The following is a 19,488-nucleotide window of genomic DNA, read 5'->3' on the forward strand; positions in this document are numbered from 1 at the left end:
AGTCAGTTAAGCTTCCAACTTTGGCTCAGGTCATGATCTCACGGTTCATGAGTTTGAGCCCTGTGCCTGCTTTGGATTCTGTGTCTCCCTCTCTCTCTGCCTCTCCCCTGCTCATGCTCTCTCTCTCGCTCGCTCTCTCTCTCAAAAATAAATATTTATTAAAAATTTAAAGAACATTAAAAATTGTTTTAATTAAAGAAAAAGATGTTATTTATATTTTGTAACATATTGCAAAATAAAGAAAGAGAACTTTCCTAGCAAGTCCATATTCCCTTTTTTAATTTTTTTAAATGTTTATTTAGTTTTGAGAGCAGTATTGCTCTCACTTTTGCTCTGGCTCTCTCCCTCCTTGTTATTAAATGTTTCTATAAACACAGGAACTCACTTTAATAGCATGTCCCCACAACTATTCTCAAAAATGAGAAGGTTCCTGACCTCTTACACCTGGATATCATGTATTTACCAGGTACTTCAACATTATCAAATAGTTTCATTAGCTACAGTATTCTCCTTAAAAAATTGCTTTATACATGGTTTTAAGTACTATATTACGAACAAAGAAAAAATTAAAGAATTAGGACAGAAACTATCCACTTTCTCATAAGGCTCAAGTTAGCTTCATACAAAATTGTTAGCAATACAAAGTACAGAATACTAAAACTGTACATTGCAGTCAAAAAATTAAATAGAGAAATAATAGAAAAATAAAAGTAATCTTGTACATTCAAAACATATTAACATCTCCCATCATGTTCCTGGTCTGTAGACCTCAAATTAATTACAATAGCTGGAATGTCCTGGGTAATTTCATTTCCCCATTTCTCATGATCTTATCCAGCAGACAGACCCCATTGGGCAAATACAGTGGCAGGTTGAGGACAGGAACAACTACCTTTTTTTCTTTCCTGTTAGATGCAGTACAGATACAAAACCCAGTGTGCCTGGTTCTTGTTTCTTTCCAGGGAGCAACAAGATTTGTACCTTCACCTGCACTCGTAACCATCTCACATGACCTTTTTCTTCATAAATGTATTTGTAATATATGAAGCATAATGTTACTTCATAATTGTACCCCTTAGTATCCAGCCCAACATTTACTAGGAGTACAGGTTTTTCATGTGATGTAAGTAATTTCTTCTCTCACAAGTCATGCTATATGTTTTACTTTCTAATTCAACTTAAAAATAATGTTTCTTAGGTGCTGCATGAAACAATAAAATTTACTATGCTTAAAAGCTTTTGTTGAATAAATCATGACTGCACCGTCAGTAGTAAACCACAAGTGCTGCATAAGAAGAAACTGAATAATCTTTCTGGAAAATTCTGCTTGAGCCTATTGCTTACATTTATGACCGGGTGTTTTATCAATGATTTAAACAAAACAAAACTGTTCTATATGATTTAATTGACTTTTGTCAAAGAATGCTAGAACCCAGAGTGCTAAAAATGTAAAAAGAAAAAAGAAAAACCTATGGTAATTAAAAATCTTACTTTGAAATTGCCTTATATATTATTTTTGTCATACATATTCTTTTTTAAAAGACATTTTTAATGTTTATTTATTTTTGAGAGAGAGAGACAGAGTGTAAGCAGGGGAGTGGCAGAGACACAGAATCCGAAGCAGGCTCCATATATAGTTATATATATTCTTAAATCTAAATTTAAAAGGCTGTATCCACGTCTTTATTCATTAGCAGCATTGATTAATTTGATCTAGTTATCTACTAGGGAATCCCTTTTCTCTCTTCTGACCTTTCCCAGTTGAGAAAATCTTAAATAACCTTCGATTAGAGTGAGAAAATCCTCTTCAAAAATTGTATCTAATTAGAATTTTAAAATAATCTTCTTGAAAAAGAAAACCTTCTACTACTAAAAAAAATTAGCTAATTTCATGACAATCTGTATTAATTTATTCTTTAAATATCTGGTTATAAATTGGAATTGCTTTATTCAAAGTAATCAGACCACTAATTACCAGTAGGGAAAAGGCTAAGTTTTATAAAGTTAAGCTATACAAAGTTTAAACTTTATATATAATGATTATACTCACTAGCAGGAAAAACTGAATACTGTATACATTCCTGGGGGTGGGCGGAATGAGTCCCTTTCTTAATAAAATTAAGGATTTCCTTTAGCGACTTAAACAAATTGATTATTTTCAGCACATTCAGAACAGCCTAAGATTGCCAATATTATAATTGACTCTTTTTAGACTTAATTTTGTAAATAAATAGCTTACGGTGTTTTTTTTTTCTTTTACATAATTTTGCTCTTCCACCTAGAAATCATAAAACCATGTCAGAGCGTTGGAAAGAATGTGTCAAAACTCTGAGAACTTTCACGTACCATAATAAAAGTTGTGTTCTGTTAATAGATCATTCATTAAGAGCATCTTGAGCTACTTCAGTTTAGTTTTTAGATCTCTGTCAAAGGATTTTTCCTAATTTTTAAAAATTAATTTTGCTTTCTATCTTTAGCAAACAGCTAACTAAAGTAACAATAATAATAATGTACCATATAAACTTGCATCTGGTTTTAACCAACAATTCTACATAAAACAAATGTCCTAATATGTGAATACTCTCTATATAATTTCATTTGAAAGCAATTCTCCCAAAGGAAAGTCTTGTGCTGAATACGGGTCATTTGCTACTAAAAGCTACATGTAAGAATTAAAGCATATTTCAGACTCAAGTTTTCTAAAAAGCTTTATGGTGACTGGACATGCATCATCAGCCAACAGACTTGATAAAAAGAATCACTTGATTAAAATAAAAACCCGTTGCATTATTTTTCCAAGAAGACAAGGCAAATCAGAACTAAACATTGGTATATAATTTAATATCATTATACCTAAAATTATAATAATCAATAAGCAGCTATCAAGTTATTTTTGTTACTCAAAAGCACTTACTTCTAAAAGCTAAGAATTAAAAATCTCCCTCTCCTCACCAATTTTGAATTAATTGAAGGTTAAGTAATCTAATGATCTGTTTTTCTTAAGGAATAAGATAGAGAATATGTGAATTGCATAGTATTTCAAATTAGCCAATATCACCTTAATGAGGCTTAAATGTGCTATTTTAATTTGAGTTCTTGAATGGTTTATATTCATAAAGTCTGCAGAATGTTTCTCCTCTGGAGGTTTGTGGGGAAAATAATGAAACTTTGAAATGGGATAAGATCTGTATTTTTGATCTCTTGAGTTGGTGACTATATTACAACTTCTGCACACCATACCTCAAAAATAATTCCCATGAGTTTAGTATATATATTTTTGTAAAGGACACAAAGCTCCACATTCACTGATGTGTTTCTTCCTTATTTACTCTCTATCTTCTTCATTTATTTAACTTTTTTTTAATGTTTAGGTATTTTTGAAAGAGAGAGACAGAGCGTGAGTTAGGGAGGGCAGAGAGACAGAGAGACAGAGAATCTGAAGCAGGCTCCAGGCTCTGAGCTGTCAGCACAGAGCCTGACATGGGGCTCAAACTCAGGTACGGTGACATCATGACCTGAGAAGAAGTAGGATGCTTAACCAACTGAACCACCCAGGTGCCTCTAACTTCATTTATTTAAACTTTTGTGTTATTACTGATCTTTTGTGAATGCACAGCTTAAGAGAGGGCATTGTAAACTTGAAAGTTGTTATAAAACACTTCCTCTAGATTAAAAAAATTGAATTAAAAACTATGTGTATTATATATGTAAAGAAACACAATGATATTGAAGTGAAGAAGCATAAGGGAGAGTTGCTTTTTACAAGCTAGAGGGAATTCTTAAGGAAAAATGGCGCACCTGAAAAAAAAAGTTTAGATCTCTTAGGTGAGGTTCTCTCTTGAGTAGTAGCTGTTGATAAAATTTATGCTCCATAGAGGGTCTCTATTCAAAACTATGACCCTCCTCTATTAAATACCCCATGGCTGTAAGCCCTAGTTTTAGAATTTAACCTATGCTTGCCTCTCTAAACCATGACATTTAACTTTTCCTATTCATGGTTCCCCTGAAAGCAAAATAACAATAAAATTGAGAATCACTGGTTGAGGAAAACAATGTACCACTGATGTTTATTTATGCTGAGTAGCAAGTAACAATTTAAGCATAAAATCCAGGGTGTTTTCATTGGTTACAAAGCATACTAGAATTAAGGATTATGACAGAAGTAACATGATCAACATTTTTAAGTGGCAAATATGGAAGGAATATGTGTGTACTTCTGTGTGCACAGAACACACATAAATACTTGAAAAATATTCTCTGGAGTGCTATGGTATTATTAATATTTTAATATTTTGTTATATTCACCTTATATTTCTTAGTAAACATAAGTATTAAAAAGCAGCTTAATTGCTAAATTTCCTTAAAGAAATATATTTAATAGCTCTAGCAATACTGGATTTCAACATTTATAAAATCAAATGAACATAATTTTGTTCTATATATGACCATAATATTTCACAATTTATAAAATCAAATGAATGTAATTTTTTCTCTATATGACCATAACATTTCACAATATATCTCTGTGACTATTTCCTACACATAAGAATAAAGAATATTTAAACCTAACTAGGTTATCCTATAAAATAAGGACTTGTATGTACTTATTCCAATAAAACAATAATGTTTGTAAATGTGAGTTTACAAGGAGTGCTTAAGCTGATGGGAATCAGTATTCATAGGTCGAATATTATTTAGGATTAGGATGTCTTTTTTGCCCATAAGACACATTTGAGGTTATTTGCATATCATTTTTTGGTGTTAAGGTCATTAATCTCTCCTTAAATAAACATTCTGCTATAGAAATACTTTAAAATAACATGAGCTACTTATGAATAGGAAATAGAAGTAATTATGTACAAGGATTCAGACTGTGGTGTTCATTTTAAATGACAGGTATACTCATAACAGTTCTGAAGATAGTGACTGACACATAGATGGAATCCAATACTTGTTGAGAGAACAAATAGTGGATGTGCAGAATTCTGACTTACTCGTATATATGAAGAAAAACTAAACTTTTTATTGTATCATAAAGACTCAGTTCATTTAACAAAGTTTTTTACATGAATGTTCAATGAAACTACTAAGCACCCAATTTAAAATGTTACCAGATTGAGAAAAAACATCATTGGTATAATCTGAAGTAGATAATTCCAATGTTCACCTTAGAGGTATAGTAATACCTAAATATGGGATTTCTCTTAGTGCTCAAGTCCTGTTCTCCAATATTACCCATCGTAGTGGCAATATTTTTTGTTCTCTTTCTCTTGGGATGGTAGGCTTTCTTCCTATATTTCCTGATACCTAGAGTCATCAAACACAAACCAGTTTTTCCTTATTCAACTTACTCATTAAATTCTGTATACCAACCTTTCTATTCTTGAATGCCTTGTTTTTATTTTTCTCTCTTCTATTTCCTCTAAATCAGCTCTGTCCAATGGACATGTAACGTGGGCCACATAATTAAGTTTTCTACTAGCCACTTGAAAAACACATAAAACGAAACTTGTAGAAATAAATTTTAATACATATTTTATTTACTTAACTCAAATATTTAACCAAAATTATTTCAACATGTAATCACAATTTTAAAAATACTGAGATGTTTTACATTCCTTTTTTTTTGTGCTAAGTCTTCAAAATTCAAAGTGTATTTTATGCTTAGAGCACATCTGAATTCAGACTAGTGACATATTAAGTGTTCAATAGCCACATGTGTCTAGTGGTTACAAACAAATTGATTGAAATGGTGGTCTTGCCAAGAAGAGTGATGGCAAAGTGATGAATAGTAGTTTATAGCTCTTAGAAAGTGCTATGGTTAATGGAGACTCTGTAAGATCAGAGACTTAATCTTAAGTGACAATTCTAGGACAATAATAGTTTTGTTATTGTTAACATACCTAAAAAGGACTGTTAGTATTTTAAACATGATACCTGAAAAAATGAGGTACTGAATACAATCTCTTCTGCAATATAACATGTTACTCTAACATAAATTAGCTTATTCATAGAAGTTACCTTACTACATGTAAAACATTCTGGCATATTAATGTATTGTTCTGTTAAATAACAGTGGCTGAATGCAAAGCATTCAGGAAGTTGCTGAGGCAGTGACCACTGACCATTCACCAAACATGCATTCTTTTTCTCACCTTGGCCTCGGGCTGTCTTGAAAATGTTTATTGCAGAATTTTCCACAATTTTTGGGCATTTTTGCTCTTGCTTCTGTATTCAGAAGCATCAAACTTTCTCATATTCACTTCTAACCAAATAAAGCCAACTCTTTTACTTACCATGATACTTCTTTATATTTTTAAAATTAGTGTGTCTTTTAAAAACTGTCCTGATTTTTTTAAGATTTGTGTATGTAGGGGTGCCTGGTGGCTCAGTCAGTTAAGCATCCAACTACAGTTCAGGTCTTGCGGTTTGTGAGTTCAAGCCCCGTGTGGGGCCATGTGCTGAAAGCTCAGAACCTGGAGCCTGCTTCAGATTTGTGTCTCCCTCTCTCTCCCCCTCCCCCCCCACCTAGAATAAATAAACATCAAAAAAAAATTTTTTTAAAGATTTGTGTATGTATGTGCATGTGCGCTCTGGTTAGAGACCTTATTGATTTGACTGGTCTCTTCCAACCCTTTTTTCCCAAGAGACCTCTTATTTTTAGCCCACAATTTGCAAAACACCTCACTGTACCCTTATATGGATAGAAACACATGGAAAAAAAGAAACACGTGTATCACATTATACCAGGAATGCTTGAATCTATAAGTAAGTTTTATGTGTGCTATTTTTACTTCAAATATTTATGTTCTAATCTCTGATCTTATTTTGTCAATATAAGTGTCCTTATTTGCAAAATGAGATATCTGGACCAGAACTGTACTTCTTTTCCAGTTTTTGAGATCTTTTTCATGCAAAACCATACATGATATTCCCACAATTAGAATGATGATATAGATCTTCAGGACTAAATTAGTATATTAAAATGCAAATCTACCTACCTGCGCACCAAAATTCTCATGAAAGGACAGGAAAAAATATTACTACAAAACCTGGTAAAACAAGAAGAGTGATACCATGGGAAGGAGGAAACAGTTGCAAGGGGATTGTGGAGCTCCTAGATAAAATGTTGAAAGATACTTAAAATAGGAGGGACTTGAGACATTCATTTGATAGCTTTATAAAAAGACGATTTCCTAAGGAATGATGAATTTTCAAAATTAGCTCAATGAGAGAAGTATAAAAGTAAAAATAATGCGCAGTGGGGAGTGAAAGTTAGTTTTTAGTTAAACTGCAACAAACCTTCAAGGACTAGAGATTTCTCAATTATAGAAACGGTTCCAGGACAGAGAAAAAGGTACATGCAGTTTACAAGTCTGACCTAATTATGATGCCTAAAACAAGTAAAGATAACAAAATGTTAAAATTATAGGCCTCTCTAAGTTTTGACATATACAAAAAAACCTTTAAAACTTGCAAATTAAACCTACTACGGGGACAAGTCTACATAAAAATGTAAAGATAATTTTAAATTAGGAAAATCTATCAATGTAATTAATACATTAACATATTCAAGAAAAAATGATCTTCTCACTGTGATGCACCTAACAGATACAGAAAGCCCGTCTGATAAATTTGAAACTTATTTATAATTTTTTTTAAAATTCTTAATACAATAGAACAGGAAAAGTGTAAACCAGGAATACAGAGCGAATACATCCAATGATTAATCCTTTGAGGCATTTCCGATAAAAGCAAGAAAAAGAGGAGGATGTCTACCATCATTGCTACTATTCAACAGTGTGCCTCATATCCTATACATCACAGTAAGATAAGAAAACAAAAGGAAGAAAACATATTGGAAAGCGACAGACAAAACAATGATTATTTTTAAAGAAAATAATTTTCTGTTAGAAAATCCAAAATAATCAACTGAAAACCATTAGGTATTACAACAGGATTCCACCAGATAAATTAACATATAAAGCCAACTAATAAATACTGTGAAAAAAAAAAAAAACCCTCTGACTTATAATAGAACAGAATCTATAAAATATCTTGCAAAAAGCATATGTGTAAGAACGATTGGAAAGAAAACTAACACTTTACTCAAGGGCATAAAAGAGAATTAGAGTGTATGTAGAAATATACTTATCCTTAAGGAGTAGATTCAATATTATAAAAATACCAATTCTTTTTATATAATTCCATAAATTAAATATAAGTCTGCACTATATTAGCATTTTATCCTTAGCATTGGCACACTAATTCTAAAATTGTTCTGGAAGAGAAACCGTGCAAAAATAGATAATATAATTTTTTTAAATGGTGACTTTCAATTCCACACTTCAAAATATGCTTCAATTAAATAATTGAAGCAATCTGTTATTGGCACAGGAATAGATATATAGATTAAAGGAATACTTATAGTCCAGAAATCAGATATCTATGAAAATTGGTCATGTGATGAATACAACAGGTCACAGATGAAAAGACATCCTCTTTAGAGGTGTTCAATAAAATTGCCAGTATACTGGAAAAATGTCTAAAATTGGAACTATGCATCACTCTTTACTCAACAAATGCATTTCAGATGGATTCTATATAAGGATATAAGTATAAAAAACAAAAAAAGAGTGTTGCTCTGAAAAAAAATTACGCTTAATTCTTTTTTTTAATGTTTATTTATTTGTTTTGATAGAAAGAGAAAGCATGTGTGTGTTGTGGGGGGAGGGGGTGGGAGGGAGCAGAGAGAGAGGGAGAGAGAGAATCCCAAGCAGACTCTGGGCTGTCAGTGCAGAGTCCAAGGATGGGTTCAATTCCACAAACTGTGAGATTATGAACTGAGCCAAAATCAAGAAATTTGGACACTTGATGGACTGAGCCACCCAGGCACACCTAAGTTGAATTCTTTATAACAACTGATAAAAAGGAATTATTAAAAACTATTACTGCTGAATTAAATGTGGAAGAAACAACTTTAAATGATTAGAGCAATAATTATAAAAATCTAAACCAATTCTTTATTCAGGTTGTTCCTCAAGTTCAAGTACATGCTTTTTATAAAGAATGTGGAACTAGAAGTTAAAGATAATTACTTGTAGGTTTGGTTTATGCCAGAAAGAAGACATAAAGTTGTAATCAATAGACCCTTCATCCTATATCAAAGTCTTCCTTTACTCTGATATCAAACTTAGGCAATTGAGAGTCTATTTAGATATTTTTAGTTAAAAATAGAATGTTTTCAGACATCTGTCTTTTTTATAATTCCCATCTCTAACTTTGTTTTACTTACACTTTTCTTGATTTCATCAGTTAAGTGATAAGAGAATCTAGACCTACAATTCATACAGTCCCCATTTGGACAATTGGAGGGCAATTGGAGGGCAATGTGGGAGAACCAAACTGATGTCATATTTAGGTGCTAAGGCTTATTTGAGAATGTGATGTACACAGTGATTAAATTGAGGTTACAATGGAAAAAATAAGATACATGTTATTTAAATATTAGGTAACCACTGGAAGATTAAAAATATATATAAATATAAAATATAAAAATAAATATTTATATAAAATATAAATATAACTATGTATAAATAATATATGTATTATATATAAATATAAAATTTTATATAAATATAAAAATATAAAATATAAATATAAAAAATATAAATATAAAAATATATTTATGTCTCCAAGCCTCTAAAGATAAAGAAGAGACTCAAAGAAGATTCAGTAACCTCAACAAATGAAAGAAAACAATAAAAACTCATAGTTAATATAAACAGCAATAACAGCAGAAGGCATTGCTATGGGTAAAATAGTTTAAATTTTCTGATTAAAAAAGTCTTAGAAAGTAAGTTAAAAAATATTTAGCTATAGGCTAGAGACACAGGTAAAATAAAATGATTTCATTTTTAACAGAAAAATATATGTATTTAGCTTACATAAATAAATAAAATAATAAATAAATAATATAAATATATATAATATATATAAATGTATATATTTAAATATATATATTTTTATATATTATATATATTTAAATATAAATATATATAAATATAAATATATAAATATATTTATATATTTATATAGATATATATATAAATAAATAATATATATTTATATATAAATAAATATATAAATATATTTATATATTTATATAGATTTATATATATATAAATATATATATATTTATATATAAATAAATAAATATATAAATATATAAATATATATAAATATTTATATAAATAAATATAAAATAAATATAAATATAAATATAAATATAAATATAAATATAAATATAAATATAAATATAAATAAATAAATAAATGTATTTATTTCAGCTTACAAAAAAGTGCCATAAACTCTGAGTAAACTATTCTTCTGGAAAAAGGGAAAGAGGAGAATTTTTCTTATCTGTTTTGTTTCCCACAGCTTAGTACAATTCAGAAGTTTCCCATAATGTAACATAAAAAAGAGAGAGAGAGATGAATTATAGGGGTAAAAAAGAGACTTACAAACTCTGGTAATTACCCAAAATCTGATAACTACTCAGATCCTGCCACACACACACAGACACACACACATGCACAAACACACAAAGAGTGAAGGCAAGATAAGAGAAGAACTAGATCCTACTTTTAGAAAGGGGTAGAATTGGCAAATTTAGTAAATGAAAATATAGGCTTTCCAGTTAAATTTCAGTTTCAAAAAATCCCAAATTTTGAAATTATATATCAAACAGTACATGAGACATACCTATACTAAAAAATATATTCACTATTACTGAAATTCTTATTTATTGGCCATCTTCTATTTTATTTGGAAGCCCTAGTAAGGGGTATACATACAAATGGGTGAAGAAAAAAAAAAGTTAGTTCAAGAAAGCAGCAACCATATCTGAGACTAAGTCTCTAGACTGGGGTCCAGCCTTCAACACACGAGGAATTCTGATAGCAAGGTGGTCCACTACTCTTAAAATGTTTCCCAGAATAGGAATAGGAAAACAGGACTCTGCATGGAAAGAGGAGTTGGGGGTGGGAAGTGAAAGGAGAGGAACTTGAGTCCATGTGATAGAATATGGAGAATGCCCTTGCTGCAGAACTTGGTCAGTGAGGAAGGCAGGAACTCAGGGAATACACATGCCATGCCTTATGTGTAGACTAGCAGCAGAAATAACTCAAGGAACAATACAGGGAGTACTGGGACAGAAATCTAACAGGGGCTGTGGGAATGAGGTGTAAAACAAATGTTATGGATACCAACATTCACCATTTAGGGAGTGGATAGGTGTTGGGTCTTCTTAAAAAAGATATCAGTTGTCAAAATAAGAACATTTATAGAAAATTTACTAGCTATCAACTGAGTAATGCTTTATTTCTCTGTCACTGTTGGGAATAACCGATCCCAAATGTTTAGTGAATTTTCCAGATAAATGGGTCTGTCAACTTAAGGGCCTCAGATGTTTTAATTTTTTTAATGTTTATTTATTTTTGAGAGACAGAGAAAGACAGAGTGTGGGTGGTGGAGGGGTAGAGACAGAGGGAGACACAGAATCTGGGTTCCAGGCTCTGTCTGAGCTGTCAGCACAGAGCCTGACGAGGGGCTCAAACTCACGATCATCACCTGAGCTGAAGTTGGATACTTAACTGACTGAGCCACCAGGCACCCCTCAAATGTTTTAATATAAGGGTTTTTTCTACTGAAATCCTTCATACATTTAACCAAGATCCTTAATAAAGTACATTAACATAATTCATCCTTTTTAATGGCTCTTACAGGGAGAGAGCGGAAAGGAAGGAAGAAGAAAATTATGCCTTTAGAAATTTCTAAAATATGTGGGGATATTCTATTTAATTTGCTTGTCAACCCTTTCATTTGGACATTAATAATATCAACTCTAAAATACATATACTGAGTTTCAGATAGTTTAATTGGCTTGCCTAAGGTCATGGAGCTAGTAAATCTGTCTCTAAAGCCCATGACATCTCCACCTCACTGCTCCACTTCCTTGATACAGTGGTCCCTGCATACACTTTGTGGCATCAATTAGACCTCCCAGAAGGATGTTGTCCTCAGCTTTGAGAGGACTGTATAAAAAAAAAAAAAACAACTAACTTTGGATATGTAAAATATTCTCTATTATAATTTATCTCCATTGCAAAGATATCGAATCATTTTCTAACTTGATGCACTTGAAGAATAATTGTAATATCTTATCATTTAAAATGAATATAATAGGGATATATTTTTAAATAAGTATATAGGACTAGGATATATAGAAAATTTTACCAGACTAAGTTCCAAAAAAATGAAAAGAAACAAAGTCAGAGAGGAAAATAATACTCTTGGGAGTATTCTGGAGGAAATGACTGTATTCATTTTTTTTCTTCTTCAGTGATTACCCTTTGGGGAGCCACAAAATATTTCAGAAAGATAAATCTGTTATTCAACTTACTCTTCATAAAAATGGGAAAGTTCCAGGAAAATTATCTCGAAAGGTAAGATTTTTTTAGCGTTGGTTTGAATTTTCAAGCTGATCATTTTAAGGACAATATTCCTATCTTTATGGATGGTTGCCAGTTTGGAATTACATAGCTTAATGAATACATGTTCATTTGAGTATGTTTACTGAAACATAATGAAATATTTACCTAAATGCCTGTTAACAATTCGAACTGAAGCAATTACATGAACACATTACTGCAACCCTGGTATAATAGTAAATCAATTGGTCTCTTGGAAAAATAACTTATGAGAAACTTATTAAGGTTATTATATTCATACTATCCAGGAAGCCACTAGGAAGTGAACAGAGTAAAAAATGTGAGGGGGAAGCCATTGAAAGAAGAAAAATAACTTGTTCTATTTGAAGATTGTTTGTCGGTATCAACACAATTTAAATCAAGACAGATTAATATTCATAATATATATAATAAAACTACCCAGAAAGGGATTACTGTGCTTTAATGACACAATTCCATGCTGTTAGATATGAATTTTATTCCCTATGTGATGTCTTGAGTTATTTCAAACCCAAATTGCACAGTATGCAATGAACTTTGATATTTTGGCAGCTTTATCTGTAGAATCTTCCAATTACCTGCTTTAAGCAAAAATCCCATCACCCTGTCATTTACATCAGATAACAGATTTCCAGTGCATGACTTTTTTTTTCCTAGTCTGAGGTGTTTCATCATAAAAAGTGTCAGGTGGTGCATTAGGTTGCAGTATATCTATGTGGAATATAACATAATGAGGCCAAAAGAGAGTTGTTTAGAAAAATCTTTTGGAACTGGTACTCAATTCAGCCAGTGTTGACAGCTCCAGGGTTATGCATCTGAAATCTCCACAGAGAAACATTATAAAGTACAACTAATACTCTCAATATTAATAAACATAAGAGTCTTCAAATTGTCCTCAATGGTTTGAAAAAGCTAAAATCATCATGTTTCATTTCAACATGGGGGAAGAAGCGAAAATATATGATTAGAATTTCTACTCTCCTTGAGAACTTTCATGTTGCTAAAAAATAACTTATTTCATTGGTAGCAATTCACAAATCACTAACATTTCAATTCCATGTAAATTAAGGTTTATATTTAAATCCATTTAACACCACTACTCGAATACAATGTATGCTGACATATATTTTAAGTCTGGGACTTTATTTAATCTTCACAATAATTCTATGTGGCAAATACTATTAAAAATAAAGAAACTGAATCACAAGGAGCTCCATGGTCGTGCCCAGATCATATTCATGGAACTGGTAAGCAGAGGAGCTTGGATTTGAGCCCAGTCAGTCTCCATAGCCCATACTTTATGCTATCAACCTACCTGACAAGTATACTTGGGATGTGTATATATACATATCTATATATCTATATAGATATATAGATATAGATAGATAGATAGATATATCTATATAGATATATAGATATATAGATATATAGATATCTATATAGATAGATAGATAGTTTTGTTTTCCATGGCTATATTCACTTACCTCAAAGTCTGGGACATGATAGGTGTTCCATGATGATTAACCATATTAAGTATATATTAGATGCCAAGTACTGTTATCAGTGCTTTATATGTATTTATTCACAATAAATCAAGAGCAAAAAAAGTGATAATTACTATTATTTTCCTTTTTTTAAATAAAAGTACTGAAAATTCAGAAGATAAGGGTGTTCTCAGCCTAAAGTCTCATAGCTACTAAAGAAGGAGATGAAATTTGAGCACAGCTAGTCTAGTCATAGAGCTCACTATATCATAATTCCAGCCAATGTAATATCTATGGGCTGTTGTCATCATCATATCCAGGGACAAGAATATAGTCATTTCTGGGTGTAAAGTATATAATTATCACTAGAAATTCCTAATTTTCAATGTCTCATTTGGATCATAGCAGGATTTAAGTTACATGGCTGCTTTTTTTATGCTTCAACTCACAAACTTTACTTCCTATAGTGAATATCACCATCTCTTGGCCAATTCAACAATTTACAGATAAAAAGTATAAATGCTTTTTCTCAACCACAACTTCTCCTACTCTAACACTGTTATTTAAAAATAGATGGGGTGCCTAGGTGGCTCAGTTGGTTGAGCACCTGACTCTTGATTTCGGCTCAGGTCATGATTTCATGGTCCATGAGATGAAGCCCTGCATGGGGCTCTAAGCTGGCAGGACAGAGGCTGCTTGGGATTCTCTCTGTCTCTCTCTGTCTCTCTCTGTGTGTGTGTATGTGTGTGTGTGTGTGTGTGTGTGTGTGTGTGTGAGTGTGTTTCTGCCCCTCCCTCTCTCTCTCAAAATAAATAAACATTTAAAAAGATAATATGCTTGATGACACAGAAGTTTATATATTCTCCATTTACTCACATATTAACTATATCACTGTGGTGTAGTAGGTTAGAGTACTGAACAAAATCAACAACATCCCAGACTTCAAAGGGCTTAGTGCACAGGGGATTCAACTGGCTCTGACTCTCAGTTAAAGAGCAGTGGTAGCCTCCACACAAACTATTAAAAAGGCATCCCATGTCTCTATTCGCCCCAAATACTGGTTCTTGAAGGATTTTTTAGCATCATATTTCAAAGAGAAGATATTACATCCTTATTAAAATCTATAAGGGTTTACTTTAAGATACTATGCAAGTACATTATATATAATCTAAAAACAATTGATTAATTCAACAAATATTTTTTTAAAAAATTTAGTGTTTATTTTTGAGAGAGAGAGAGAGACAGAGTGTGAGCAGGGGAGAGGCAGAAAGGGAGGGAGATACAGAATCTGAAGCAGGCTCCAGGCTCCAAGCTGTCAGCACAGAGCCTGACTTGGGGCTTGAATTTATGAACTGTGAGATCATGGCCTGAGCTGAAGTCAGATGCTTAACCAACTGAGCCACTCGGGTGCCCCAATTCAACATATATTTATTGAATATTTTTTACATGCAATATTTAGTACTTGTCTTTGAGGGTCTTACATAGTGAATGAACAAGTTAGCGAACCTACTTAAAATTCAGAATTATGTATTAGGAAACAAATACGTGCAGACAGATACTCATTTATTCATCAACTACCATATAGGCACTCTTCTAAATACTGGAGATACAAAGACAAACAAGACATTTCAGTACTTATTCTAGAATGCAGAGTTTTCATTCTGGTAAAGAAGACATACAATAAACAAATATACATTTAAAAGTCTGATAGAGATATGTGTTTCAAAAGAAAGAGATAACTATGCTTCTAAAGCCTGGAGTAAGAACACCTGACAGATGAATCAGGGGTGGTAATCATTTCTATGTATTAATCCTAGAACATATAAACCTAGTTCTCACCATAAATATAAATAAAGAGTGTTAAATTCGCTAACTTGGCATCTTGTTTAAAAACAGAGATTCCGGATCCATACTACCAAAATCAAATGTCTTCTCTTGGATAAATTATTATATTCACCCTACTTTCCTTGTTAAAAAATGTGAATAATAATATTTACCTAATATGATTATTATTGTAACTTAATTGAGAAATGTAAATGAAAGCCTAAAGCAGTGCCTGTGTCTAACTGGGACTACGTAAGTATCAGTTACTAATGTCATAAAATTAGGGATGACATTTTAGCTTTTTACCATTACAAACTCTATATGGTAAGGAGATACTGCATGTTCTTCTCTCTTGATCCTATTGTTTAAAGTGGTTTCAAAATTCTCTACAGTTTTCATAATTTTAGCTGTATAAAAACATTTATAAAAATTATATTTTCTTTCCAGTAAAACAACATACAATGGCTTATTTCTTCTATATAATGCTAGGAACATTATGATAATTATCATTTCATTAAGTTTATTGACACCATTGCCTTTCAGTAGATACTTTTAGAGTTCTCTAATTGTACAAGGCACATTGTACTATTCAATTCATCTCAGATGCCTTTCCTATTTTAAAATTGCTTGTGTTATACAGAAATATGGTAATTTAATTCTTGTTCCATGAGATTATTCATAAAATAGTTTGACAGTCCATATAAATCTTTCTAAATTTCAAAATTTTACAATCTCCATCTTGACTAGATGTGTATAATTGAGTCTTTAAAAAAATGTTCTCTTTATGTCTCTCAAATTTGATAAGTATTTTCAACATTGTTGACATTAATCATAAAATCAAATTTCATTTTAGCTCAAGGAAACTCACAGAACACAGACAGCAGATTTTTGTATGAAAAAGGAAAAAAAAAGAAACCTTAACTTTTTCCTTAAGATGAAGGTATGCCTTCAGCTTTGGAGAAAAGTAAAGTGTATGATATATTCCATGGACAACTGCTCAAGACTGTTCTCTAGACTTTTGAGCTCCCTTAAATAAGAACAAAACAAAACAAAACAAAACTTTCCTTGTAAGTGACAATATGACAAAGGCCAATTTCTCCCCCAAAGGCATCTCTGGAAGCCAAGTAAAGTGGTTTTAAAATGAATATGATTATGCTATACAGAAAGATGCAAATAAGTCATTATTTATATGCTTGCTTTGGTTGTTTTAACTTCTGAAAGAAGTTTCTTTTCTTCTTCTGAAAGTTTTTGGGTTTTTTTTGTTTTGTTTTTTTTTAGCGTGCATTCAAGGTATTGTATTACAGTTATGACCTTATTTTCTCCATGTAACAACTTCTTTCTTCCTCACAAAAGAGCCCAATGATACACCTTTGACCTTAGGCCATATAAAGGTTTTCCTTCTGATGTTTCCTGTCAGGAGCTCTAATAGGCAGTTTTAAAAATAGATTGTGTATTAACATCCAAGATTGCATGCACTCCAGGCATTAAGCTCTCAAACTTAACAGCTGTGTATAGTGAAAATGGTGCAATTACGGGGAAGTTATATTGCATTCTCCTTTGCAGACTTGCACAGGATTTTCATGAATGCCTGTTGCAGAAGAGCTAATCAAGGAGTTATGGTGTGAAAATGTGTGTGTGTGTGTGTGTGTGTGTGTGTGTGTGTGTGTGCATGCACGCACGCATGTGTGTTTATGCGTATGGACCACAGGACTGATAGTTTATGATAAGTAGTTTCTGCTAATCTTGGGAGAAAACACATGCCTCCTGAAAACTCCTGGAATTTATAGTTGTCACTCATTAGCACACTTCAATGTTCACGAAATAGAAAGTTCTGTTACACTCACATTTGGGAGGCAAGGTGTGGTGAAGTTGAAAAATTGGGAGTTCATTCTAGGCCTGCCAACTGATCTGGCAAGCTGTCAGGCCACACACTGCCATAGCATCCATAGCCTAAATGTAAAGAAAATGTGCATGTATGTGAGAGAACCAGTCTGCAAAACTGCCCTCTGCTAGGAGAACTTAATGTTTGACCTTGGTGATGCCAGGATGCTTTTCTTCTGTCCTTGAGGTTTATCCTCTCCCAAAGCTCAGCTTCTGATTCATTTTTGAAAAGAATGCTTATAGAGTTAAGAAGAGTCTTACAAAGTCTTTAAAACAAAGTATTAAAGTGATGAATGAGGGTTATCAAAAGAGGTGAATAAAATGACAGCAGGAAGCCACAGACCTATTTTTATCTGGTACTCATTCCTATTCACTCTATAAATATTAATATATTCTGCTGTCTACAGCATGAAGATGACCACAGTCAGTTTTATCTGAACCAACTTCTAGAATTTATGCATATTTGGAAAATATCCAGGTAAGACATTTTACTTTGTTCCAAGACTACTTTCTGACCAAGTTCTCAAGTGCCAAATCACAATATTTTTCAGTTGACTGTAAAAACTGTCCTTTCGTTAGTACCGTGGAAGCTATTGTACTTTTAATAGATATCTCCCTTTGGCAAATTCTGTTAATAATTATCTATTCTTCACAGCTATTCAGATACATTTGAAGAGCTGCTAACACCTTCCAGAACAATCTAACATTCATTTTAAAATATCTCTGCTACCGGTTATTATGTTTTCAAGAATTTTTTTCCTCATTCATTTTGTGAATTTGCGTGTGCATGTGTCACTAAGCTCTTTGTATAACTGAATTTCCACACTTTGAAAGTCACCACATCCTGCTTTAAATTTTTCTTGAATTCCCTGAAAATAACTGGTATATCATAAGCAGAAGAGCATGAATTCAAACTGGGAAACTCAAATGACAGTAAATGAACATATCCTAACTGATTCTCATATCTAAATGTATGTGTGTATTATTTGAAAGAATAGACCCATCAGGAAGCTAGCCTGGGAGAAGATATCACTGCTACAGTATGGGTTTATCTGAAATTAAAGTTGTTCTGAGCTGAATGAGCAAAAAATCGGGTATGGGAGGTATATATCATAATCTCCAAAGCAAAGCCTGATATAAAAAATATGAGTTAAAATCATTTTTAGTGACTATTCATAATAGCTATCAATCACTTAGTGGAGTTATTGTACATTTTACATGCATTATCTCATCTAATTCTCCCTACAGCCCTGTGACAAGACACAAAATTTACTTCAGAATCAAAGAAACCCAAGTTCTGGAAGGTTAAATAACTTCCATAAGGCTATTCAGTTCATTAGTGGTAGGACAGAAATCAGGGCTGTGTGAAATTTGCAAAGACCCTATTCTTTTATTAAAACTATTCTGTCTTTCCCTGTATGCCTCTCTTTATTTTCCCCAAAATATTCATCCTCACACAACAAAGTCACAGAATGGGTAGGACTACAGAGGACTTTGAATATATCCTAATCTAAATTTTTATTTTATAGCTAATTACATGGATCAGGTATAGGTTCCCATCAAAATGGCATATTAACAACAGCTGTAGTTTCCTCATTCCAAAATAAATTTATCCAAAAAAAAAAAAAAAAAAAAACCTTAGAGGAAAGCATCAAATCTGACAAATTCTTTAAAAAGTGGGAAATCCTTGGGAGACAAAGGACTGTTCTGAACTGGTTTGGTGGAGGACTGTCACTTGTATGTAGGTAGATGCTGTCTGGGGCACAGAG

The 19,488-nt window shown here is 32.1% G+C and overlaps 1 protein-coding gene across 8 annotated transcripts in view; it reads left to right on the top strand.

Annotated features, from left to right (window-relative positions):
• PIK3C2G (phosphatidylinositol-4-phosphate 3-kinase catalytic subunit type 2 gamma) overlaps window positions 1–19,488 on the top strand; it is a 347,337-nt gene that overhangs the window by 46,716 nt on the left and 281,133 nt on the right. For all 8 annotated transcript variants that reach the window (XM_042945913.1, XM_042945912.1, XM_042945916.1 and 5 more), the window contains 2 exons: window positions 12,404–12,506; window positions 18,127–18,197. In XM_042945913.1, the coding sequence (XP_042801847.1) occupies window positions 12,404–12,506; window positions 18,127–18,197 (174 nt within the window). The remainder of the gene's footprint in view (window positions 1–12,403; window positions 12,507–18,126; window positions 18,198–19,488) is intronic.

Source organism: Panthera leo, chromosome B4 (genome assembly GCF_018350215.1).
Source record: "Panthera leo isolate Ple1 chromosome B4, P.leo_Ple1_pat1.1, whole genome shotgun sequence".
Classification (NCBI taxonomy): Eukaryota; Metazoa; Chordata; class Mammalia; order Carnivora; family Felidae; genus Panthera; species Panthera leo.